This window comes from Sapajus apella, unplaced genomic scaffold (assembly GCF_009761245.1).
Source record: "Sapajus apella isolate SASKATOON/1434 unplaced genomic scaffold, GSC_monkey_1.0 scaffold63, whole genome shotgun sequence".
Classification (NCBI taxonomy): domain Eukaryota; kingdom Metazoa; phylum Chordata; class Mammalia; order Primates; family Cebidae; genus Sapajus; species Sapajus apella.
Window position 1 is genome coordinate 4,537,076 of NW_022437003.1, and position 27,315 is coordinate 4,564,390.

Here is a 27,315-nt window from a genome sequence, read left to right on the forward strand (position 1 = left end):
TATTAAATATACAAAAAAAAATTAGCTGGGCATAATGGCTGGCTCCTGTAATCCCCGCTACTTGGGAGGCCAAGACATGAGAATCACTTGAACTTGGGGTGTGGAGGGTGCAGTGAGCCGAGATGGGGCCACTGCACCCCAGCCTGGGCAACAGAGTGAGACTGCATCTCAAAAGGAAGAGAGAGAATGAAGGATCTCGAAAGGTACACTAGCTGAATCCGACAAGTCAGGGAACATTTTTTCCCTAGGCTAAACTTATTTCCAGGTGTAGGCAAAGGGGGTGCGGAGGAGAAACACTCTCTTCATCTCTGAAGCCATACCTACGTCAGATCCACCCACTGCCTCTCTTCCTGCTGGTTCGAAGCCTGGAAATCTCACCTGTGGGCAAAGTGAGTTCATAAACCCAAAATGCACTGCTTTTCCTGATGAATGACCCCAAATGAACTTTAAGGAACACTGCATGAGATCTTATGTGAGAATTCATCGAGGAGTTCTTACGACCAGGACTAATTTTTGCAATTACAAATCACTGCAATCATTACAAATGCAAAGTAAGCACTTGGTTATTTTAAAAGCAACAAATATTAACTGCGTGAGAAACAAACCTTCATAATCTCTACAAATCAGTTAAGGTTTATGAATCTGAGAACAGTATTTATAAAATAAAATTACTCAAAATCCCCCCAAAAGCCCTCAGTACTTTTCTTAAACAGAGTTAATGGATCTTGTAATGACTTTGGTACTTTTTCAACTAGCGGACTGACATTAATTTTTTTTTTTTTTTTTTTTTTTTTTTTTTTTTTACAAAATCTATTTCTATTTGTATTCGCACATTGCATTGCTCACTAAAATAATGTGCGCAAGTGCGTGTAGGCAGTCATTTCATAAAAAGCAAGGAGGAAAAGAGACAGGACTATTTGAATCACATTCCAATTTAGGAGAATGCTCTTTATGACAATGTTCTCAGAATGGTTTATAAGGGTGAATAAAATAAGAAACTACAAGAACAGATACATTAAAATGAATGTTATTTCCATTGTATAATTCTGTCAGTTTGCAAAATAAAATTTTTTTTTTTTTAAACAGGGAGACTGGAGGAATGGCAAGGAACCTTGGCTGAGTTCCCTGGGTCTTGGTTTCTTCATTTGTACAAAGCGTAGACAGGACCAGAAAACTCACTGGCATACCACTTTCCAGGGCTTGAAGGGCTGTGGGCATCTCTGAAGTTTCACATCCTAATCAATTACTTCTTTTGTTCATTTACTTTGACCATCTCTGGGCAAGACCCACCAGAACCTGGCAAAAGCTAAATTCACCAGAAACATATAGGATTATAGGTAAGAACATAAAGTAAGGACCATATATTTCAAAAACCATCATAGAATTCTAAGCAAAAAGCCTCTTGATCTGTGACTCAGTTTGTAGCTTAAAGGCATACGCTCCAGGCTGGGCAAGGTGGCTCACGCCTGTAATCCCAGAACTTTGGGAGGCTGAGGAGAGTGGATCACCTGATGTTGGGAGTTCGAGACCAGCCTAATCAATATGGAGAAAGTCTGTCTCTACTGAAAAAAAAGAAAAAAAAAAAAAAGAAAGAAAGAAAATACAAAATCAGCCATGCATTGTGGCGCATGCCTATAATCTCAGCTACTCAGGAGCCTGAGGCAGGAGAATCACTTGAACCTGGGTTGCGGAGGTGGCGGGCGCCATTGCACTCCAGCCTGGGCTACAAGAGTGAGACTGTCTCACAAAAAAACAAAAAACTCTTTGCCTAGCTCCTTCAATGCATAACCCTGAGGTGTGGCCACAGCAAGCCTCAGCTAGCATATCATTTCATAGTTCTTTCCCTAGGGTCCCAAGAGTTGGTTCTAGAATTGTCTGGAGTTGTAAAAGGAATGAGAGAATTTCTTTCTGTCTCCACCCTATTACCACACTGTTTATGACCAAATGGCACCCCTGTCAAAGCTTTTGGGACACCCTTCCCCCAGGGCCAGTCCAAAAGAATGCTCACTTTATTAAGAACAGTGCCCTGTCTTGAGGGAAAACAGGATGTTTAGAAAGTTTTGTATTTAATCATCAACTCTCTCTTTAGCCAACTATGACTCGATACAGAGAAAATTGTACAGCAGGGTCAATAAATAAAACCATAGACTTCTATGATGGATCGTCAAGTGCTGCTGTGGACAAGGCAATATCTGATAGGCCAAAAGGTGGGAAAAGATCTAGAAAGGTTCATAGCTTTCCCTGGAGCTCTCAAAGATAACAGAAGCTTTTGTAGGTCAGAATCTCCAAAGAGCGTTGCAATCAATCTGCTAAATGCATCAAAACAGAGCCAAGCGGGAAAGTCCAGTCCTGACCTCCCTGGCTCAGGCATTCACTGGCATTTTATCACTTTGCCTACAGCCAACAAAATCAATCAGCAAGACTATTACAATGAAACACACAGCATATGGAGAGAAACACGTATGACAACACGGGTTCATCAAAAGACAAGAAAACCATCCAAAACGGAGTTGACTTCAGCTTCAAGCAAGTTCCTCTTTATGCATTTCTTATTCTGATTGTATTGGCATTCAGGACCATTTTCTTGCACTTGATATTTGGTCCCTCTTATAATCTTATGATAGCCAAAACTACTTTAGAACAAATGTGCATGTCCTTGGTACTTAAACTAACTTGGAAACACATTGTCATCAACTGGGTAATGAAAAAAACATCCTGATCCCTGGGTTCCACCCCTGAGACGTAGAATCAGTTACATGGATGTGGCCTGGGTAGCTGGATTTTAAAAAGCTTTGCCGTGGACTTAAGGCCAGAAAAGCTTTAGAACTACTGCTCTGAGCTGAGCCCTGGCTGGCAATTAGGCTCAGAGGTTACTGCTGTTTATGGGAACTCTGCCTTAACCTGCCAAATACAAGTACCATGATGGCGTGGCTAACAGTCATCAGATGTATTCTGTTCTGGTATCGAATTAATATTAAAGGCAGAGGGGCAAGGGATGAGAAGGAACAATGATGCTTTTGTGGGGGTAAGACAAGTCTTCAACACTACAAAACTCCCTAGCAAATTATAGAAACCAGTTTTGCTGGTTTTTTATTATATGACAAAGGGAAGCACTGACCCAGCGGCAAGATCCTGGATGGAAGATGTACTAGGCCAAAGCACTCAGTACTAGTGAGGTCTCTCCCTGACTCCTGAGATAACAGGGAAGTTTCCTACTCTAAAGAATTCCACCTTTAAAGAACAGAATGTCACTTCCTGCTGCTAGTCTACATTTTTACATGTCGAGAAGATAAGGACATAACCCACCTAAGGCAGTGCCGAAGGGTTGTAAACTGCCATTATGAAATTAAATATTACCTCTAAGGTCATAGGACTCAAACTTGAGCATGCTCAGAATCACCTGAGAGGCTTATTAAATTCAGATTGTTGGGCTTGTCCATGCAGGGTCTCTGATTCTGCAGGTCAGGGATGGCAATTTGGATTTCTGACAATTCTCAGCTGATGTTGAAGCTGCTAGTCTGAGGACCACACTTTGAGAACTCCTGTTCTTAGGGCTCATAAAACATGCTCCTTGAATAACAAGAAATGTTTCTATTTAGCTTCAGGCTTTGTGATAAAGAGACAAATACTTTGATTGAAAGGAGACAATGTCTTAAGATAAATCTTAGGAATTGTGCTAGGAGGCAAAAGGTTAACATTCCCCTAGGGAGAAACAAGCAGGTGGGTTGTTAACATTCATTCACTCTTGAGTAGGTATTACCCTTGGAGGACAAAATGGAAGCGCTGTGTTGAGTTAAAAAGAGAACCTAAACATTCTTTCCTAAAAGCAGTGACCCATGGTTTCCTGTTTTACAAGGGAACAGTGGCTATTTTTCATTTACAAAACATTTACTTTATAATGGTGGCACTTCAGTGGGAGGAAAGGTGGGCATTTTGACTAAGTGGTTAGGGAAACTGGGTAGCCACCTACAAAAAAATTAAGTTGGGCCAGGCACGGTTGCTCCTGTCTATAATCTCAGCACTTTGAAAGGATGAGGTTGGATCGCCTGCAGCCCAGGAGTTCGAGACCAGCCTGGGCAACATAACGAGGCCTCATGTCCACAAATAATACAATTTTCCAGGCATGGTGCTGTGCACCTGTGGTCCTAGCTACTCAGGAGGCTGAGGTAAGAGGGCTGCTTGAGTCCGGGAGGTGGAGGCTGCAGGGGGCCGTGACTGCGCCACTGTACTCCAGTCAGGGCAACAGAGCGACAGCCTATCTCCAGAAAAAAACCAAACTTGAACCCATACTTTACAGAATATCAGGATACACCGCAAATGGAGCAAATATTTAAATGCAAAAAGAAGTAATCGCACAGAAATTCTGCAAGAAAATATGGGTCAATTCTTGTAGGTGTATGTGTGGAAGGGTTTGGTGGAAAATGCTTTCTGTGACTTGAAATCCAGAAGCCATAAAGCAAAGAATGGAAAATTAACTTCTGTATAACACAGACGGCCCCACAAGTACTAAAGAAAATGACAAACCAAGAAAAATTTGAAGATTATATCACAGAGCTAATCTCCTGTTATATAAAGAGCCCTCACAAATCAACAAGAAAAAGAGCAAGAATCCAATAGGTGAGTAAATCACGTACATGAACTAAGTAAGTACAGTTTAAAAAAAAAAAAAAGAAAAAGAAATGGCCTCTAAACATCTTGAAAAGATGTCCAGCCTCTTGCTTTTTAAAAAAGGTATGCAAATCTAAACTGTATCGATATAGTATATTTTACAAATGAGATTGGCAAAAATCCAAAAGTTTGAGTAACAAAAAATGTTTCTATTTTATTCTTTTTGTGGCAGTTGTGAACGGGATTATGTTCCTGATTTGGGTCTTGGCTTGACTGTTGGTATATGGGAATGCTAGTGATTTCTGTATGTTGCTTTTGTATTCTGAGACTTCACTGAATTCGTGCATCAGCTTAAGATAGATAACCACTCTATTGGTGCAGCCCTCATTAAGTTGGCAGGAGTGCAGAAATCAATCAGAACATAGGGTGCTCGCTTCAGCAGCACCTATATGAAAACTGGAACTATACAGAGAAGATTAACATGGCCCCTGTGTAAGGATGACAGTCAAATTATGTGAAGCATTCCATTTAAAAAAACACCAGTCCACTGAACGGGCAAGCAACACGACTATAAACTGTAGAATAAATGGATAAAGTCATGGACACACACACTGTCCCAAGAGTGAACCAGAAAGAAACAGAATCCCTGAACAGATCAATAACAAGCTCTGAAATTGAATCAGTAATAAATAGCCTACCAACCAAGAAAAGCCCAGGACCAGACGGATTTACAGCCAAATCCAAATTCTATCAGATTTACCAAGAGCTAGTACCATTCCCACTCTAGTCCAAAAACCTGAGGAGGAGGGGTTCCTCCCTAACTCATTCTGTCATTCATTCGGTATCATCCCGATACCGAAGCCTGGCAGAGACACAATTAAAAAAAAAAAAAGGTCAATATCCTTGATGAACATCCATGCAAAAATCCTCAATAAAATACTGGCAAACCAAATCCAGTAGCACATCAAAAAGCTTACCCATCTATTTTCTCAAGACACAAAATATGCCAAGCAAAAAAAAAAAGTACCCATCACAATCAAATAAGCTTTATCCCTGGGATGCAAGGTTGGTTCAACTTAGGCAAAACAATAAATGTGATTCATCACCTAAACAACTAAAGACAAAAACCATACGATTATCTCAATAGATGCAGAAAAGGCTTTCAATAAAATTCAACGCTACTTCATGTTAAAACCTCTCAATAAACTAGATATTGAAAGAACATACCTCAAAATAAAAAGAGCTATTTATGACAAACCCATAGCCACATAATACTGAATGTTTTTGGAAAAGGCTGGAAGCATTCCTCTTGAAAACTGGCAAAAGACAAGGATGCCCTCTCTCACCACTTCTATTCAACATAGTATTGGGAGCCCTGGCCAGAGCAATCAGTCAAGAGAAAGAAATAAAGAGCATCCAAATAAAAAGAGAGGAAGTCAAACTATACCTGTCTGCAGACAACGTGATTCTATATCTAGAAAACCCCATGGTCTCAAGCCCAAAAGCTCCTTAAGCTGATAACAAATTCAGTGAAGTCTCAGGATACAAAAGCAACGTACAAAAATCACTAGCATTTCCATATACCAACAGTCAAGCCAAGAGCCAAATCAGGAACATAATCCCAATCACAATTGCCACAAAAAGAATAAAATACCTAGGAATAAGCTAGAAAGATCTCTATGAGAAGAATTATAAAACACTGCTCAAAGAAATCAGAGATGATACAAACAAATGGGAAAACATAAGCAATTTACAGACGCAATGCCATTCCTATCAAACTACCAATGACATTCTTCACAGAACTAGAAAAAAATCAGCTCAAGTTGGATTAAAGACTTACGTGTAAATTCCAAAACTTCTGTAAAAACCCAGGAAGACAACCTAGGCGATACCATTCTGGAAACACGAACAGGCAAAGATTTCATGACGAAGACACCAAAAGCAATCGCAACAAAAGCAAAAATCGACAAATGGTATCAAATTAAACAAGAGCTTCTGCACAGCAAAAGAAACTCTCAGAGTATACAGACAACATGTAAAATGGGAGACAATTTTTGAAAACTGTGCATCTGACAAAGGTCTAATATCCAGCATCAATAAAAAACTTAAACAAATTTACAAGAAAAAAACAAACAGCCCCATTAAAACGTGGGCAAAGGACATGAGCAGACACTTTTCAAAAGACATACATGCATAGGGCCAATAAGCACAAGAAGAAAAGCTCAGTGTCACTGATCAAAATGCAAATCAAAAGCACATGAGATACCATCTCACACCAGACAGAATGTCTATTATTAAACAATCAGAAAACGAGACATTGGTGAGGTTGCCAAGAAAAAGGTATATACATTGTTATTGGAAGTATAAATGAGTTCAACCATTATGGAAAGCAGTGTGGTGATTTCTCAAGGACCAAAAAACCACCAGAACTACCATTCAACCCAGCATTCCCATTTCCGGGTATATTTCCAAAGGAATATAAATTGTTCTATCATGAAGACATATGCACACATATGTTCACTGCAGGACCATTCACAATAGCAAAAGACATGGAATTAAACTACATGCCCACCAATGACAGACTGGATAAAGAAAATGTGGTACATATACACCTTGGAATACTATGCAGCCATAAAAAGAATGAGGTTGTATCCTTTGTGGGAGCATAGATGGAGCTGGAAGCCATTATCCTTAACAAACTAACACAGGAACAGAAGACCAAATACTGCATGTTCTCACTTATAAGTGGGAGCTTAATGATGAGAACACATGGGCACATAGAGGGGAACAGATACTGGGGCCTAGAGAAGGTAGAGGGTGGTAGGAGGGAGAGGATCAGGAAGAATAACTGATGGGTGCTAGGCTTAATCCCTGTGTGATGAAGTAATCTATACAACAAACCATCATGACACAGTTTCCCTATGTAACAAACCTGCACATGAACCCCAAAACTTAAAAATTAATAAAAGGGGGGCAAGCCGTACTATCACAAATACATATGCATAGATCTACTGGCCCGAATCCCAATCCTTTTATAGGAAGCTACCCCACAGATACACCTGAGCATGTATGAAGTGATATACAAGGTTATTCATGGCACCTTAATAATAGCAGAAGATTGAAAGAATCAAAAACTCTGTTCGGGAGACTGATGTAAATAATTCCGAGACTTGCATACAGTGGAATACTGCACAGCTCCAAAAAGTACGAGGCAGATTGCATGTACTGAAAAGCTCATATGTATGTGAAAATCTCATTAAAGTATGTGATCTCACGTAAAAAGCTCATAAAAGCTTATGTACATGAAAAGCTCATGAAAGTACACGGTCCCATGTAAAAGCAAGGTGCGGAATAACATCTAGTTGTCACCTTTTCTAAGAGGGGAAATAAAAAGCATTTGAATATTTTTGAGAATTGCATAAACAGTGGAAGAATTTTTGAAAATTTAATGGAAATGGTAAACTATAAAAGGCATGGGCGGGCAGGTTAGGTGGGAACAGGCTGGACAGCAAGATTTTCCAATTTTATCTTCTTATAAAAGTTTCTTTATAATAGTTATTGAAATCAAATTATGGAGTTACATTAAAAAATCAGAAAACTTCAGTGTATATGGACATTTTTTGCTTTATATGTATGTTTTCAGTAGAAACCCAAAGCCAAAAAAGAAAAGTACTTAGTAAATACAAGTCAGGCAACAGGGTTACATCAAAGTTACCAGGAGGCCACACATTGGATGGCGAAGTCCACTTTGCAGGCGAGGGATTTTCAGAACAGCATTTACTAAGGCAGGTCTCTGAAGATGAAAGAAGCCAGGATTTTAGTTTTACTGGATCACTCACTTTCTATAAATAGTCTCTTCCAATTAAGCCAATGAATTTACATTTCTTTGCAGCCCATGCTTTTAAGTAAAGCTCAGATGTCTGCCATAGAATGTTTTCCACTATGTGGCCCTCCCCTCACCCCCACCTTCAGCTTTGTTTCAATAAATAATCAACACAAGCCCCTAATTATAGACTTCAGGAATACAAAATTCCTCGGATCAGACAAGAAATACAACATACTCTTCTCCCATGTCTCAAACCTGTCTTTTAACTAATCCAAAATAAGGAAACACCTCTAGATACTGTGTAAAATGCACCACATGGAGTATACAAACAAGTCATATTAACCAAGGATTCTTAGTACCTCTATGTCTATCTGAAGAGATGCCAGTTTTTACATATTTCCTTGAAAATCATATTTTAAAAACATCTGTTCTGATTGCTGTGTGTGTGTGTGTGTGTGTGTGTGTGTGTGTGTGTGTGTGTGTATAAAAGGCAAACACATTTATATATTAAAGGCAAACACATTTAACTTACTGTGGGTACATGACAAGGCACCAGAGCTACATTCTGATTGTCTGTCATACAACAGAGGAAAGTACGTCAGCCGGTTTTTCTCTGTGTGGACACTGGATGCCGGGAGTTTACAGGTAGATATACACCAGCAAGCAAGGCAACATGCTAGCCTACAAGAGCACTCCTTGGAGAGCTGATGATTATTTCTCTGGAGAGGTTTCTAAGCTCTGCATTGAGAGCACTCATGACAACCAAACCAAAAAGAGCCCACTACAATGTAGCTTTCACCATTCTCTGCTCAGTTTCTGAAATTGCTACCTGTCATCTGCCTGGAGAAAGAAAATGGGATTGGACAAGTGAAAAACCTTTCGTATCAATCCCCAGGAATGAAAGTGGATTTCAAAATCCTGCCCATTGTGTCAACAGGAAGTGGAGCAGAAGGCTTAAGGACAGAATGTGATGAATGACCAATGTTTTAGTTCTTGATATGGCCCTAACCCACCGGGTGACCGTGGGCAAGTCACCTGCCTTCCCTGGGCCTCCACTTGCTCACCTCTAATATGAGGCGGTGGTACCCGAAGTCTCACAGACATCTTTTCCAGCATGCATAACTGGAGCTCATGGTTGCTTAATTCTGATAGCTTACTCTGTCACTTGAAAACCCAATTTACTGCCAAGAATAAATTATGGCAACGACTGTTGGTGATTGTTTACAATGAATGAATGTGTTGTAACACAACTCATGGACAGAATGACTTCACAGCCTATTCCCTTAGATTTCTGACGCCTGATTATGTAGCAGTCTTTGCACAAGATGACATGATATAAAAATAAATTCTCGGCCGGGCACGGTGGCTCACGCCTGTAATCCCAGCACTTTGGGAGGCTGAGGCAGGTGGATCACAAGGTCAAGAGATCGAGACCATCCTGGTCAACATGGTGAAACCCTGTCTCTACTAAAAAATACAAAAATTAGCTGGGCATGGTGGCGTGCGCCTGGAGTCCCAGCTATTTGGGAGTCCGAGGCAGGAGAATCGCTTGAACCCAGGAGGCGGAGGTTGCGGTGAGCCAAGATCGCGCCATTGCACTCCAGCCTGGGTAACAAGAGTGAAACTCTGTCTCAATAAATAAATAAATAAATAAATAAATACGCCGGGCGCGGTGGCTCAAGCCTGTAATCCCAGCACTTTGGGAGGCCGAGGCGGGTGGATCACAAGGTCAAGAGATCGAGACCATCCTGGTCAACATGGTGAAACCCCGTCTCTACTAAAAATACAAAAAATGAGCTGGGCATGGTGGTGCGTGCCTGTAATCCCAGCTACTCAGGAGGCTGAGGCAGGAGAATTGCCTGAACCCAGGAGGCGGAGGTTGCGGTGAGCCGAGATCGCGCCATTGCACTCCAGCCTGGGTAACATGAGTGAAACTCCGTCTCAAAAAAATAAAATAAAATAAAAATAAATAAATAAATAAATAAATAAAATAAATTCTGTTTCATCTGGGCCCTTACCCCTTGGAGGCTAGATCAGTGCAAATCATCGTTAAAAAAAAAAAAAAAAAAAGATAGCTGTGAGTTGTGTGGTCTGCTGGTGCAGCAGTGAACTGCCCCCAAGACCTGCTCAAGATTAGAAGTGCATGTAGAAAAAGCAGTGGCTTGGGGTTAAGACTACATTCCTATGGTGAAGGGTAGGAGTGGGATTCCTGATAAAGCAAAATGGCAAGACTTATAGGCTCTGTTCTCTTACATTTACACACACACACACAGAGAGAGAGAGAGAGAGAGAGAGCGAGAGAGAGAGAGAGACCACTAATGATATAGTACTGCTTAACTCATTTGTCCCTTGGGCAAGAAAGCTCACAAGAGAGGCAGTGCCGTCCTAGCCTACCACCTGTCCCAAGCTGCAGAACGCCAGGCACTGGCTGGCCATACTCTTCCTTAGTATGACACTAAACAGGACAACGTGGAGGTCCCTCCTTCCTCCATGTGCAGAGAATCTACCTATTTTCCCTGACAAGATGCAAGCTAATATGTAAATCTAATTTATATTCTCTATCCTGATATTATCCAAGAAAGACTATTAAAAATCAATCAGATTCTGGCTCTAAGGTGGCCACATTTATTAAGATGAAGTAAAACAATGACATTGCATGAAGTTGCTTTTTGTTACTAAGATTTCTTTGCTTTTACTTTTAACTTTTTAGGTTATCTCTAAATGTTCAGCCATCCATCCCATGAAAAATACAGAGGGCTGGGCGTGGTGGGTCACGGCTGTAATCCTGGCGTTTTGAGAGGCTGACGCAGGCAGAGCACTGGAGTCCAGGAGTTGAGGCCACCCTGGCCAACATGGTGAAACCCTGTCTCTACTAAAATTACGAAGATTAGCCAGGTGTGGTAGCGCACGCTTGTGGTCCCAGCTACTTGGGAGGCTGAGGCGGCAGAATTGCTTGAACCTCGGAGGAGGAGGTTGCAGTGAGCCAAGCCTGGGCCACTGCACTCCAGTTCCAGCCTGGGTGACACAGCAAGACTATGACTTTAAAGAAATAAACAACACGGGGAATTACAAATTTCACTCTCCATTTCCTCGTCCAGAAAGAGGCATTTTATGTTGGGGTCAGCAATGATTCCAACCTTAAGTGCTACCTGTGGAATGACAGAACAACGCCCACATGTGGTGAGTAGGCACTCCTACTGCCTTCCAGGATAAATCCCTAAACTTCGCGTGAAATAATTTCATGAGAACAACTGTAGCTAATATGTCCGGACTCTGCTAAACAGTATCATTTCATCATTCTTGGATTTTTAAGTTGCAGATGATGAAAAACTTAACGTCAGCAAGCAACTAGCAAAGTAGAGACCTAAACCCGTCTAATAACCCATTCGTAACTACAGCAGGTCTTTGAATAGCATTTCATCAATGTCATTTTGTTATAACATTGATGAGAAAAAAAATGGATTCTTGCCCATGGCCACTATCTGTGGAATTTCCAGGTTTTCACCATGTCTGTGTGGGTTTTCTCTGGGTCCTCAGGTTTCCTCTCACACCCCAAGGCTGTGCACATGGGGTGAAGTGGCGTATCTACAGTGTCCCAGTCTGAGTGACCAAGGCTGTGTGCGAGTGTGCCCCGTGATGGGACGTGCCCCGGTCTGAGTGACCGAGGCTGCGTGCGAGTGTGCCCCGTGATGGGACGTGCCCCGGTCTGAGTGACCGAGGCTGCGTGCGAGTGTGCCCCGTGATGGGACGTGCCCCGGTCTGAGTGACTGAGGCTGTGTACGAATGTGCCCTCTGATGAGACGTGCCCCGGTCTGCGTGACCGAGGCTGTGTACGAGTGTGCCCCGTGATGCGACGTGCCCCGGTCTGAGTGAGAGGCTGTGTACGAATGTGCCCCGTGATGGGACGTGCCCCGGTCTGAGTGAGAGGCTGTGTACGAATGTGCCCTCTGATGGGATGGCATCCTGTTCAGTGCTGCTGCCCCGCCTGACACCCTGAGCTGCTGGGACAGGCTCTATCCATCAGAAATCCTGAGCTGGAATAAATGATTAAATAATCATCTTACTTGTTTTTCAATTAATCTTTTTTTTTCTTTTTGATACGGAGTCTTGCTCTGTTGCCCAGGCTGGAGTGCACTGGTGTGATCTCAGCTCACTGCAACCTCCACCTCCTGGGTTCAAGCCATTCTCCTGACTCAGCCTCCCGAGTAGCTGGGACTACAGGCACACCACCATGTCCAGCTAATTTTGGTATTTTTTGCTAATAGAGATGGGGTTTCACCATGTTGGCCAGATGGTCTCGATTTCTTGACCTCATGATCCGCCCACCTTGGCTTCTCAAAGTGCTGGGATTACAGGCATGAGCCACCGCACTCTGCCAGTCTTTCTTAAATGTATGTATGGCATACCTTTATTTCAATGTTTAATATCGTAAGTATTTTGTTAGGAACTTAAGTCTTATTTTTATCAATTAGCCTGTGGTCAAATTTGTTTCATTATACATCACTCATTTAAAACTGGTTTTCGAGAACCTATGGCGTGAGGACTTACTGTACTGTGCTAAATTGCCGTTCAGAGTGATGAGAAAACAAATTCCTTAGTTCTAAGAAGCAAGTGATTACAAGATGTACCACTGTTTTATAAACAAATATAGAGGGAGATCAAGGCTAAAATAAAACATACAAATGAAAAAATGCATGTCTTAGAAAATGGAGAGGTCAGGCGCGGTGGCTCATGCCTGTAACCCCAGCACTTTTGGAGGTCGAGGTGGGCAGATCACGAGGTCAGGAGTTCGAGACCAGCTTGACCAACATGATGAAACACCGTCTCTACTAAAAATAGAAAAAAACAGCTGTGTGTGGTGGTGCAAGACCGTGATCCAGCTACTCAGGAGGCTGAGGCAGGAGAATTGCTTGAACCCAGGAGGCGGAGGGTGCAGTGAGCCAAGATTGTGCCACTACACTCCAGCCTGGGGGACAGAGTGGAACTCCATCTCAAAAAAAAAAAAGAAAAAAAAAAAAGAAAATGGAGAATATATACACATTCTAATTTTCTCAATGCCTTGTCATCCTGGGAAGGAAGATGATGTTGGTAGTATTCTATTTTTAAGTACAAGGCGCTGCTGCCACCAGGGATTCCTACACAAAAGGACCAACTCACCATGACCTGCTCCTGACTCCCCAGCCTGATTGAGGAGGAACTTGACACTCAGCTTGCTATTAGTCCAAGCGCTCAAGCCATGGCCAGGCCAATGCAGTTCGGTTCAAAAGACATATATTGAGCATCTACTATATGTCAGGGACAGGGCAAGGCCTAGGGATAAATGGACAAAACGGCTGTCCCCAGCATGACTGCTGCCCTCGGAGAAGCCAGCATCAGAACCAAAGCCCAGAGGTCCATGTCCCAGTCCTACCACACCCATTCATGACTCAGCGGGACTTCCCAAGACCTTTGTCATTTTCCAAGACCTAGTCACAAACCCTTGAATCAAACAGTTAAGAAAATGTGTTTTCTGTTGTTGTTGTGGTTTTTTTTTTTTTTGGTCTGTTTTTTGACATAACATTTCATTTCCAAGGATCTTGCTTATAGGTGAGGACATAAAGGTTATACAAAACAGCAAGGACAGGAGCCGTGCTAATTTTCTGCATTTTCTTCCAGAAACAGCAGTAACAAGGCAGGCAGACACAATGGAATAAAGAGAAACACACCCACAACTAGACTTTCTAAAAAAGACGAGTAGTTTTTGAGGGCCCATGAGAGATCATATTAGATCCTAGATGTTGTTGTTTTCTGAAGGAATGAACTAAGATGTGGACAAACCCTTCATCTGTCTAAGGTGTCAGCTGTAACTGCACTTAAAAATGGAATTCAAGGATTCGAATAAAGTTTATTTCCTAAAGACTGAAGTTGTTACGAATCATGAGTAGCTAATATTAAAAACCTCACTGCCTAAAAACACCATAAGTAATAAACAGGAGTATGTACCTACAACATACAACACACCACAGGGACGCTAACATACAAAAGCCTTACAATCTGGATGGGAAGGGCATTCTATTATTTCATTTACTTTTATTTTTCAAGACAAGGTTGCGCTCTGTCATCCAGGCTACATGAATGTGGCTCACTGCACCCTCTGTCTCCTGGGCTCAAGTGATCTTCCCACCTCAGCATTCCCAGTAGCTAGGAACACGGGCACACACCACCGTGCCTGGCTAATTTTTTTTGTAGCGACCAGGTTTCACTATGTTGCCCAGCCTGGTCTTCAACTACTGTGCTTAAGTGATCCTCCCACCTCGGCCTCTTAAGGTGCTGGGATTACAGGGCCGAGTCACTGAGCGCAGCCTCTGTCATTTTAAAAACTAAAAAGTATGTAAAGTACTTGATAGGAAATCATGGTAAAATAATAAAATACAATAGTTAACCTATAATTTGATGGAAGGCTTGCAATACACACACAAATTAATTCTCAAATAATTTTTATTTCCCTTAGACTAAATAAATGTTAGGGCCATCACAGAGCACTAACCTTGAAAGAGGTGAAGACAAACTGGGAGGCAGAATGGGAATACCAGCATAAAAAAAAAGAGACTTTCTTGCCCCTAGCATTGCTCTTTTTAGAGATGGGGTCTCACTTTGTCACCCACACTAGAGTCAGTGGTTTGATCACAACTCACTGTAACCTGGAACTCTTGGGCTCAGGTGATTCTCTCGCCTCAGCCTCCCGAGTATCTAGGACTACAGGTGTGCACCACCATGCCTCATTAATTTTTTGTAGGGATGGGGGTCTGGCCCTGTTGTCCAGACTGATTTCAAACTCTTGGGCTCAACTGATCAGCCTACCTTGGCCTCCCAAAGCACTGGGATTATGGGTATGAGCCACTGCATCCGGCCGGTCAAATAATTTCTATAAGGCAATAATGCTATCAGAATTCACACAGGCTGAGACAGTATCTGAAGCACTACAGGCTACAAAACAAATGTTATTAACAATCCCAAACTGGGGATTTCAGGTCAAGAAACTGTCTTTTGTAACCAGGAAGCCACAGGGAAGTTAGATGTTAGAATGCAGAATCATTATATGCAGACCGCACAGAATAATTCCATGAAGAGAAAGAGAATAGAGCCAAGAGAGGTAGCCACGGACTGTGAGAAGGGCTGGTCCACAGACACGGAGGCGGGGCCCCTGCGTCCCTCTTGCCCCCCCACCGCCACTGCACCCCACAGCAATTCTTGAGCAGACCCAGCTTTCTGTGTTGACACACACGCTTGTTTCGTTATCTGCCAAAAGAAGATGGTGGTGCCCATGAGCCACCTGTGTTACACAAATGTTTCAAAGGTTAAATTTAAAAAACTGATTTGAGTGTTTGGTTTTTTTTTTTGAGACAGTTTGCTCTTGTTGCCCAGGCTGGAGTGCAATGGCATGATCTTGGCTCACTGCAACCTTTGCCTCCTGGGTTCAAGCGATTCTCCTGCCTCAGTCTTCCACGTAGCTGGGAGTACAGGCACCCCCCGCCACATGTCTGGCTAATTTTTGTATTTTTAGTAGAGATGGGGTTTCACCATGTTGTCCAGGCTGGTCTCGAACTCCTGACCTCAGGTGATACACTTGCCTCAGCCTCCCAAAGTACTGGGATTGTAGGCATGACCACCGCGCCTGGCCTGAGACATCTTAAACATGATTGCTGGAGAAACTTAACTGTCCTCTAAAGGCTTTGTCTATACTGATCAATGAAAAGAATTGTGTCCAGATATAAATATACACACAATAACATATCAAATTCAAGGTATGAAAAGTATGTGAAATAATCCTTTGTTTCTTATAACTACATAAGGATAAAAATGCATAAAACACTGCATGTTGTGAAAACCTGCATCATTCTAAACTTTGCTAACAGGAATAAAAAGTACAGAAGTTACTGAGATAATTGGTGAAATAATATCTGACATGTGAGGAGCCTTTCCTTTGGGTAAGCAGCACAAGATAAATTTTTCATTTAGATGAAGCCACAGCTATTAAGAAGATGGTTACTAGGAGAATGAAAAGACTCAAAGGCAGATTGTTTCTGGAGAGGCAGGGCAAGCACACTTTGCTGTGCTGACTCACCTTTACACTGAAGAATACAGTCGCACAACCCCCTGACTCCCTCAGCCAGAGAAAGCACCTCATAAACAGGCTGGCATACATGTCCAACCAGGTCAGTGGCAAAGCAAATATGGTCCTTTCCCCAGCCAAAGCCAACGCCAAGGGGCGGACAGATTCAGCAAAGAGCAAAAGCAATTATAGGCGACCCAATGATGAATGAGGATGAGGCCTGGTTAGCAAATTAGAATTGGGTGACATGCAGATGGGTCAAAGCAAGGATCCGCCCCCACCTCCTTGTGCAGGGCTAGTTGGATTATAAAATGGGGCACCCGCTGTGGAAAACAGTTTGATAGTTCCTCAAAAAGTTAAACATACAGCCAGGTACAGTGGCTCATGCCTATAATCCCAGCACTTTGGGAGGCCGAGGCGGTGGATCACTTGAAGTCAACGGTTCAAGACCAGCCTGGCCAACATGGTGAAACCCAGTCTCTACCAAAAATACAAAAAAATTAGCTGGGTGGGATCTCAGCTACCCAGGAGGCTGAGGCAGGAGAATCGCTTGAACCTGGGAGGTGGAGGTTGCAGTGAGCCGAGATCACGCCACTACACTCCAGCCTGGGCAACAGAGCAAGAACCCGTCTCAAAAACAAACAAACAAACAAAAAACACAAGTTAAACACAGTTATCCTATGAGCAGCAATTCCACTTTTGGGTATATACCCAAAGGAATTGAAAAAAGAGCCTCAAACAGAAGATACTTTCATACATCAATGTTCACTGCAGCATTATTCATGACAGCCAAGAGATGGTTTTTGGAATTTTCAGCCAAAAAAAAAGAAGAAGAAAAAAAGAGATGGAAACTCCAATGTCCACTGGTGAATGAAAACATAAACAAAATGGGGCCTTATACATGCCATGGAATATCATTTAGATGGAAAAAGAATCAGATTCTGATACATGCTACGATATGAATGAAACTTGAAGACATTGTGCTAAGTGAAATAAGGCAGATACAGAAAGACAAGTATTTTATGATTCCACTTATATGAGGTATCTAGAGTAGCCAAGATCATACAGACAAGAAAGTAGAACAGAGCTTACCAGGGACTGGAGGGATGGGAGGGGAGTTACTGTTCAATGGTAGATTTCCTGTTACAGATGGTGGAAGAACTCTGGACATGGATGACGGCTACGTAACATTGTGAACATAGCTAATGCTACCGAATCATACACCCAAAAATGGTTCAAACAGTAAATTGTGTGTTTTGGATGCCCTCACCCCTGCAGGGCCTTCCCTTACCGGCTAACACTGGATTTTGGGGGTATTCCCACCCCTACCCGACCCTTTTCTCTCTCCTTGACCATCTGTTCATTTTTCCATTCAAGATGCCCACTAAATTTACTTCTGGCAGAAGTAGGCTCAACTAAATCTGGAAACCAGAGTTACAGCAAGAGGCTTATGATCCTTGGTCCTGATATTCCACTGCTAGGTCCAGCACGAGACCTCTCCTTCCAAAGGAAAATAAGTCATTTTTAATGAGCTTTCACAGAGATGGTAACTATCAACACTTCAGACCATTATGGAAAGAAAACTTCAGTTTCTCTAGTGGTTTGCAGAGAGCAGACGAAACCCCAAGTAAGAAAAACAGCCTTGGGGCCGGGCACAGTGGCTCACGCCTGTAATCCCAGCACTTTGGGAGGCCGAGGCGGGCAGATCACAAGGTCAAGAGATCAAGACCATCCTGGCCAACATGGTGAAACCCCATCTCTACTAAAAATACCACGTGCCTGTGGTCCCAGCTACTCGGGAGGCTGAGGCGGAAGAATCGCTTGAACCCAGGAGGGGGAGGTTGCAGTGAGCCAAGATTGCGCCACTGCACTACTCCAGCCTGGTGACAGAGCAAGACTCTGTCTCAAAAAAAAAAAAAAAAGAAAGAAAAAGAAAAACAGCCTTTTTCTGCTGGTATCATTGACTTCCTACCAAGCAGCCTGAGAGACAGCGAAGGAGCCAAGCCTCCCATGTACGGAATTGTGAATCACTCACTCTAAATACTGAGGAGCCAGGTTTTCCTCTCTCTTTCTTTGGACCAATAAATACATCTATCTGCAGTGAGAACTGCCTTAGCTGGAAGTAGGCTGGGACTAAGGTTAACAGTCACTGCAGCCATTTGTTCCTTTGGAACATTCTAGAAAAGTGAGCGTTTAAAGTAAGACGACATGGACACTACTAGACTATTTTGATTTTTTTGGATAACTACTGCTATGATTTTTTTTGGAAGTCATGTACCTGTGGCAAAACAATGCCTTGGTTAAGTATTTGTGGAATGAAGAATTTAAAAAAAAAAAAAAAACTCCCTTAAATAAGAGTTCAAAACATGTGATGAAACCAGCTGTTCCACAACATGGTAAATCCTTGATATGTAATCAATGGAGTGCAAGAAAGTGTGACCGAGGGCCCGAGAGGATGTAATGTCTGCTAAGGAGGTTTCGCTGCAACAGACGAGGCAGTGCGGGCGGAGCTCCCAGGCTGGGTAGAAGCGCCATTGCTTCCCCCATCAAAGTTTACAATCAAAACTCAAACCTACCGTAAGAAAGGGACCAATACTGGTCATAAATTTACATGTTTCCATTATATTCGCTTAAATGGGATGAGGAGTGTCAGGTAAATGAAGTATGAATTCCCTTTTTTCTTATGAAAAACTTGGAGGAGGGCCTGGCACAGTGGTTCGTGCTTATAATCCCAATGCTCTGGGAGGCCGAGGCAGGAGGATCTCTTGAGCCCAAGAGTTTCAGACCAGCCTGGGCAACACAGTGAGACCCTTTTCTACAAAGAAATTGTAAAAATTAGCCAGGCGTTGGTGGCATGCACCTAGTCCTAGTTAGTCAGGAAGCTGAGGTGGGAGGATCACTTGAACTCAAGAGTCTGAGACTGCAGTGAGCTATGATCACGCCACTGTATTCCAGCCTGGGCGACAGAGTGAGACCCCGACTCTTTAAAAAAAAGAAAAGAAAGTTGGGGGCAGAGGCTCATGCCTGTAATCCCAGCACTTTGGGACTGAGGTGGGTGGATTACGAGGTCAAGAGATCAAGATCATCCTGGCCAACATAGTGAAACCCCATCTCTACTAAAACACAAAAATTAGCTGGGTGTGGTGGTATGTGCCTGCAGTCCCAGCTACTTGGGAGAACTGCTTGAACCCGGGAGGCGGAGGTTGTAGTGAGCCAAGATGGTGCTCCAACCTGGCGCCGGGCGACAGAGGGAAACTGTTAAAAAAAAAAAAAAAAAAAAAAAAAAAGAAGAAAAGAAAAAATGGGAGGAAAATGATGGTTGCAGAGGGACATGTCACTGCACTTCTCATCAGTGGAAAGACGTGCAGTATTAAAATCAGATCTAACAGAGAAATGGCAAACATACCAAGAAATAAAAAAAAAAGAAACAAACAAAACATCTCAGTATGCCTCTTCCTCCTCGCTGAAGAGCAGCTCGCTTCAGCAGCTCATGCTAAAGAGTTGCTTTACATTCTGGAACTCAGTTCAAAATGTGATTAATTTTGTATTCTGTTTCACATTGACAAAGTTGTTCTCTCCTGCTACTTAACTTATCATTTAATTCCCTAGATGGTTCTAAAATCAAGAGAAGAAATATTTTCAAACAAAAATCATTATTTATACAGCTGGAGTTTCCATTTAGTTAGGAAAATTAGCAGAAAAATGTTTGGTCCGAATTTGACATACGTTTTGAATGTTTCGGAAAACCTCATACTATCAACTTCTAAATCTCTATTATAATATTTATGTCTTCCTCAAAGTCAACAGGGGAACCCCCCAAATCAACTAAATTAATGGGTTCTGATCTGGGCAACTCCTTTGGCAAAGGGTGGGGGAATCTCTGAATCAGCAACAAAAATAGCTCAATTAAAATACCATTCTAACATGCAGTTAGTTTTTGTTTGAAAATGGAAACCAGCAACTTGCTTGCATGAGTAAACACAAGACAATTACTCAGGCTGGGGTCTCCAGAGCAGAAAGCATGAGAGACAGCTGGCAATGATCTGGCTAACTTAACCAGATAATTCATGCCTAAAAATCCACTCTGGTGCCCAAATTGCCCAGATTGGTTATATCCACAGAAGAACTAAAGAGTGTAATTACCAAATTCCCTTCCAATCTGTGTAGTCAAAGCTGTGCTTGGGTGGTTTGTTTCAAGGTGGTGATTATACTGTCTTCAGTGCTTCATCTCTAGCAAGGAATGTGCCTGGATTTTCACAACAGAAATTTGAATATCTGTTTAAATGTCCTATGGTCTTACATAGGATGCAGCTTTCTTTGTTATTTTGGGACCCAGTCTCACTCTGTTGCCCAGGATGAAGTGCAATGGTGCGGTCTCGGATCACTGCAACCTCTGCCTCCCCAGTTCAAGTGATTCTCCTGCTTCAGCCTTCCGAGTAGCTGGGACTACAGGCCTGTGCCACCAGGCCTGGCTAATTTTTTTAAATTTTAATAGAGACGAGGTTTCACTGTGTTAGCCAGGATGGTCTCAATCTCCTGACCTCGTGATCTGCCCACCTCAGCCTCCCAAAGTGCTGGGACTACAGGCATGAGCCACCGTGCCCAGCCAAGGATGCAGGTTTCATGTACTGAACACAGTACTAAAAAATTCAAATATGCAAAGACACTGACAAACTGCCCTGGAGGTAATGCTTTAAGTTTATACACCTTGATACAAAGCCCAGATGTAGAGAGATACTGTGACTCCTTACAGAAAGAAATCTAAAGGGAAAAAAATAGAGTAAAAATAAGAGAAAGAGAATGTGTAAGAGTCTGCAAACTGGAGCATCCAAAATTTGAAACAAGCATGCGTTTTTAGTCTGTCACCAAAGATGCGAGTTAACCTCTTTATGTTTATACAGCACTTTATACTTTTCCAAAGCCCACTACAATTAATCCTCACAACTGTGTAAGGTAAATTAGGTGAGTATTATCATTCCCATTTCACGGATTAAGAAAACAGGGTCCTCAGATTTGCAGAAGCAAAACTGAGGTCAAATCTGAAACTTGAACCCAAGTCTTCTGGATCACAAGTTCGGTGCCCTTTGCATCACGCCATCCTAAAGGCTAAAGTTAACTTAAAGCAAATAACAAATATCACATTACCCAGTCAAATCTGTGGTGTCTGCCATCACAAATAGTCTTAGAGTCACACATGTCATTAAATAAATCTTTTCACCAAGCACAGCTGGAGAGCACAGACTTTATGAGAAGGTAGTAGCCATGAAGGCCACTCTCTCTGCGTCAGCTCTGCCAGGCCCTGGGCAGGGGACTTCTCTTGGACTTGGCTTCCTAACCAGTTAAGGAAAAGAACAGATTAGAGTCTCTCAAGTCCCTTCACATCAGGCTGATGATCAACCTAAGAGGGTTCAGTTTCTCCTGTTCCCGTGAACTCAGAATGACAAGTGTCCCTTTTCCTTCTCCTCTGGATATTACGAGTTTCTCCAAGCCAGTGGCTCTCCCTTCCCCTTAACGAAAATAAGGTTCTAAAATACATTTTACCAACTTTTGCCCAAATTAGACAGAACAACAATATGTAAACACTACAGGACAAACATTTTTAGAATTATTAAATGTTTTCTATAGGTTACTATGCTGCTCAGTTCCATTTCCAAACTTGATTGGCACCCGCCAATGTTGATGCTCTTCAGATGGATAAACGGTATTGAAATCAGAATAATAGCCTTGCCCTGGATCAGGAAACAAAAACTTCTTTAAAATTGATGCCATTTCAAAAGCTATGAAATTTTCTATTTTGTTTAAATTGGCAATCACCTGTAGTTGGCAATGTCTGTTTTATAGTTTCTTATAAGCTCCGTTCAACCGAAGGACTTCTATTTCTCAGTAGTACATTCCACCTGGGAATAATGCCTTTAAATTTTTAAGACACTGGGTCTCACTCTGCGCCCAAGCTGGAGTGCAGCAGCACAATCATAGCTTACTGTAGCCACTGCAGCCTTGAACTCCTGGGCTCAAGGGATCCTCCTACCTCAGCCTCCCAAAGAGCTGGGATTACAGGTACATGCCACCACCCCTGGCTAATTGTGAATGGTTTCCTGGAGATGGGGTCTCACAGTGTTGCCCAGGCTGGTTTCAAACTCCTGGCTTCAGGTGATCCTCCCACCTGAGCCTCCCAAGGCACAGGGATTACAGGTATGAGCCTCTGCACCTGGCCTGATGTTTTAAAAAGTATGAAAGACGTTCCCACTCCCTAAATAGAATTAAGCATTATGCTTTAGTAGAAGTCCATACCAGAAACGTACTGGAATTCAAGGGCTTCAAGCCCAGTCAGCGTGTTCTTGTTGCCTTTCTGCTTTCTTGGTCCCGCTTGGTCATTTTAAGAGAGAGGGGAAAGCATCTAACATGCAGAGACAGAAGGAAGAACATCTAGAAGTAGCTTCTCCAACCCCTGGCCCATGGGCTGCATGTGGCCAGGACAGCTTTGAATGCGGCCCAACAAAAATTCATGAACTTGCTTAAAACATTATAAAATGTTACTATGATTTTTTTTTTTTTTTTTTTTTTTTTTGCTTACCACGTATCATTAGTGTTAGTGTATTTTATGTGTGGCCCTTGATTTTACCATAAATGTGCTAAAGTCAAACATTTCTTTATCATAAAGACAGTTCTTTAGGCCGGGTGCGGTGGCTCACACCTGTAGTCCTAGCACTTTGGGAGGCCCAGGCAGGTGGATCACTTGAAGTCAGGAGTTTGAGACCAACCTGGCCAACCTGGTGAAACCCCGTCTCTACCAAAAATACAAAATCTAGTTGGGCGTGGTGATATTCACCTGGAATCCCAGCTACTCAGGAGGCTGCAGCAGGAGAATCGAGGGAATCTGGGAGGCGGAGATGGCAGTGAGCTGAGATCGAACCACTGCACTCCAGCCTGGGCAACAGAGTGAGACTCCGTCTTGAAAATAAAAAAAAGACAATCCTTTAATGTATAATCTTAGTCTGGAAAAGTCCTCTTTCTCCCAGGGAAGGTTGACAGGGACAAAAAAAGAAGGCAAGAAAAGAGCTGTACGAATAGTAACAATAATGTTTGTTATTGTGGTATCACAACAAAAGGAAGCTGTACTAATAGTAACAATAATGTTTGTTATTGTGGTATCACAACAAAAGGAACACATTTTTCTTACCTCCAGAATCCCTTTAATTATGGGGTTCAGCAATTCAGTGAATTTTAATAATGCTTATTCTTCCCTCTCTTTCAAAGTTAAAAAGTTGGCTTGGTAACCAGCTACGACTTTTATTATGTTAAAGTGTTCTGGTCTCACTCGCAAATCAAAAGGCCCAGCAATGTGTTAGTCTCCCCTATATTCTGCATTGTCTATTCATTTTTTACATGACTTGGGGCACATCGACCAAGTGCAGTGGCTCCCGCCTGCAATCCCAGCACTTTAGGAGGCCAAGGAGGGAGGATTGCTTGAGCCCAGGAGTTGGGAGACTTGGGGCATGTGCTGACTGTAAAATGGATATTCCACTAAACCACTTCAAAGAGCTGTTGCTGGGAAGAACAAATACTGCTCATCCGAAAGTATTCTTAAATAATCCAGTAGGACCTCACCTGTCCAGGGCCACACCCATTTACAAATGGGTGCTGTATAGAGCATCCAGGGCTGGTCCCAAGTGTGGTGGCTCTGGCGCCATGCTCCTGTACCCTCCTCTCCACTGCTGAGGCCTGAAGCCAGCCACCCTCTAGGCTCCCCACCCCTCTCCATCTGCCACGCTCTCATTCCACGCCCGTGCCTTTGTTCATTCTGATGAACAGAAGCCTGATTCTACTTAGTGTTACCCATGGTGGAGTCTCCAGTGCTCATCGCTACCAAGGGTGACCACAGGCATTATAAAGCTTGCAGCAGTGAATGGGGGTGTCAGGGCAGGTAAGGGATAATCAGCTTCCTGGACCTCTTCTGGTCCTAAATGAAACAAAGAAGCAAAGCTGTACTATACAACAATTAAACTTAATAAGGCATCTGAGGAGAAACCTGGGTTTCTCTCTATAGTTTATAGAGAAAGAGCAAGCAGAATATTTTTGGAAATAATGAAAAATCCACTGATACATTTAGAGCTTTTGGTGGGTCTAAGATTTAAGTGGCGCAGGAGAAAAGAAACTGAGGTGTATTACTGTACATTTTTCCTCTGACACCTTGATGTTTCCGTTTCAGCTACATCTAATTATGCCACAAATCAGTGTCTTTAAGTCCACAGATTCTTAGGTCTTAGAGATCAATTCACCCCCAGTTACAGAGATCGCAAACTGGTGAAGTAACCAGTCTAAAGTTTCTTGCTCCTTCGTGTTAAGTTCATCAGAATTCAAGCCTCTGACTTCCACGATGGTGCTTCCTTTTTTATACCACAACATGGATTTGCTCATGTTTTTCTTTAATACATTCCTGCTACAAGTGAATTTAGGCTGTTTTTAATTGAGGTCTTAACCCAAAGATCATTTGGAAAACTCTGTCGCTCCCACAAGGCAGGACAAGCTTGTTCTGACCAGCTGTCCGAAGATTTTTCTGCTCAATCATCAAAGCTTGCAATATCCTCTTACAGTCCTGATAGGGTGAGCACCACTTCCAACGGACCTATGAAAAAAGAATCCCTCGCAAACTTCCATCCCGAAATTAATAAAAGCGGGGAGAAGATTCACAGGGAAGCAGTAAACTCAGAGCAGAAGATGGGGTCCACGTTTGATAGGAATCTTCATTAACATGATTTTAACAAGTGATAGGACTTCTCTTTTTACGTAATTCTGCCAGAACTCATAATGTTTTCATGCCATAGGCCCTTCCTTTGGCCTCCTGATGAAGTCTATTGGGCCCCTTTTCTCAGACTAGTGAGTTTTATGCCTTAAAAATATATATATATAGGATTACAAAGGAAATACGTTGATTGAAATACAGCTATTCAAAATAGTAAAAAGCAATTTATCATACAGTAATCTATGTTTTCTGTGTTAGTGCATTAAATAAAAAGATCCAGCAGCAGGTCAAAAATTACTGTAATTTCGAAGTCATGATGAGCATAAACAATATTTCAAGACAGCTGCAACATGTGTAATGTGATATGAAAATATCTATTTCTATGGGTGACAGTCAAACATACTGCCAGTTCTACTGTGGTTTATTGCCAGCACTAGAAGAAAATGCTAAATTTCGGGTAGAGGGTAGTAATAAAAAAATTAAGTAATATCTAGAATTCTGTCCAGGGACCCACATTAACGGCCTGGGCTACAGAACTAGTCTGTGATCTCCTTAAGGTCTAATTCATTTGATTCCTGAGCTCAGACTAGCATAATGTATGACACGGATGGGCACCTGGTACATGTATGAACTGAGCTGACTCAATAGAGTCTGAATTAAAAAAAAACAACTAGAAAGGAGCTGAGGCTGCCTTGAGTAACCTTCCAAACCCCTTAATCACAGCGAGTCCACTCCCTGCCAGCTTCCTTCAAGTTCTTCATTCATTTAGCAAATATTCATAGAGCACCTAGTGAGTTTCAGGCCACTCTGTAGATACCAGGCAAACACAAGAGTCTAATCGCTGATGGTGACGAATGTTAGTAAAACACTAAAACAGGATAAAGAGTGACTGGTGGACCGGATGGTAGCAAGGGCTTTTCTGAAGTGACAGGTGAGTCAACGGATGACAAGGAGCCAAGGTCACATGAAGAGGCGAGGCAAGGCCGTCCCAGGCAGATGGGACGGCAAGTGCAAAGGCCCCCGAGGCAGGAAGATGCTCAGTGCAGTCCTTTCTGACCTTGTGCTCCCTACGTCTGACACACCTGGCCATACCACACCCTGGAAGGGCCTCATCACCTGGAAAAGGCCCTGTTCACTTCTCCCATAACCTTCCCTCCATCTATCCCATTTCCACATACTCCAGATCACATCCATCTCTCAGTCAGAGAATTTCAGGGCAGAAGCTGTTCCATCACTCATCTAATTCAACCACAGCTGTAAGCCTCCGACCACACCTCCGGTTAGAAGAAACTCAGCCCGCTGAAGCTGTATGTTTCCCCCGAATGTAAAATCTGTGGTCTGTGCCATATATCTTGTCTCAAACCAACCTACACGGCTGTCCCCAGATACATCTAATGCGCTTATTTACACATTGAGCTCCTTCAGGCAAGCAGCAGCCTGACCTTCCCCTTCTCCAGCAGGTCCAGAGCGGACGCGAACACAGGGACTGCGCGGTGAGTCTAAAAGGAAGCGAACGCCATGGCCTCCGTGTTCACAGACCCCCCTCCCCAAGGCCCCAGAGGAGGTAAGTTCTAGACAAGATGGAAGAGTTTCGTGAAAACAGCCACAACCTTGAGGCCAAAGAAATATGTTGGGGCAGCTTACACTCTAAAACGGATTTTTCTCCTTCACAGGTGTCATGAGCTATTCCCCCAATGTCCCTGTTGCATTCCTATGTTGGGCCGGCGCGGTGGCTCACACCTGTAATCCCAGCACTTTGGGAGGCCGAGGTGGGCGGATCATGAGGTCAGGAGATCAAGACCATCCTGGCCAACATGATGAAATCCCGTCTCTACTAAAAATACAAAAATTGGCTGGGTGTGGTGGTGCGTGCCTGTAATCCCAGCTACTCAGGAGGCTGAGGCAGGAGAATTGCTTGAACCAGGGAGTTGAATGTTGTACCGAGCCAAGATCGTGCCACTGCACTCCAGCCTGGTGACAGAGGGTGACTCCGTTTAAAAAAAAAAAAAAAAAAATTCCTGTGTTGGAGTCACAACCCCCAGTGCC

The 27,315-nt window shown here is 42.8% G+C and overlaps 1 protein-coding gene and 1 non-coding gene across 5 annotated transcripts in view; one reads left to right on the forward strand and one right to left on the reverse strand.

Annotated features, from left to right (window-relative positions):
- Positions 1-27,315, reverse strand: part of E2F3 (E2F transcription factor 3) — a 93,674-nt gene that overhangs the window by 35,334 nt on the left and 31,025 nt on the right. For 2 of the 4 annotated variants that reach the window (XM_032247726.1, XM_032247725.1), the window contains exon 1: positions 15,641-15,825. The exons of the other annotated variants lie outside the window; for them this stretch is intronic. In XM_032247726.1, the coding sequence (XP_032103617.1) occupies positions 15,641-15,739 (99 nt within the window). In that variant the 5' untranslated portion in view covers positions 15,740-15,825. Of the gene's footprint in view, positions 1-15,640; positions 15,826-27,315 lie in introns of those variants that run through there. 4 annotated transcript variants of the gene reach the window in all.
- LOC116529858 lies at positions 5,035-5,142 on the forward strand. The gene has a single exon (XR_004259708.1). It is a non-coding gene; the product is annotated as a U6 spliceosomal RNA (small nuclear RNA).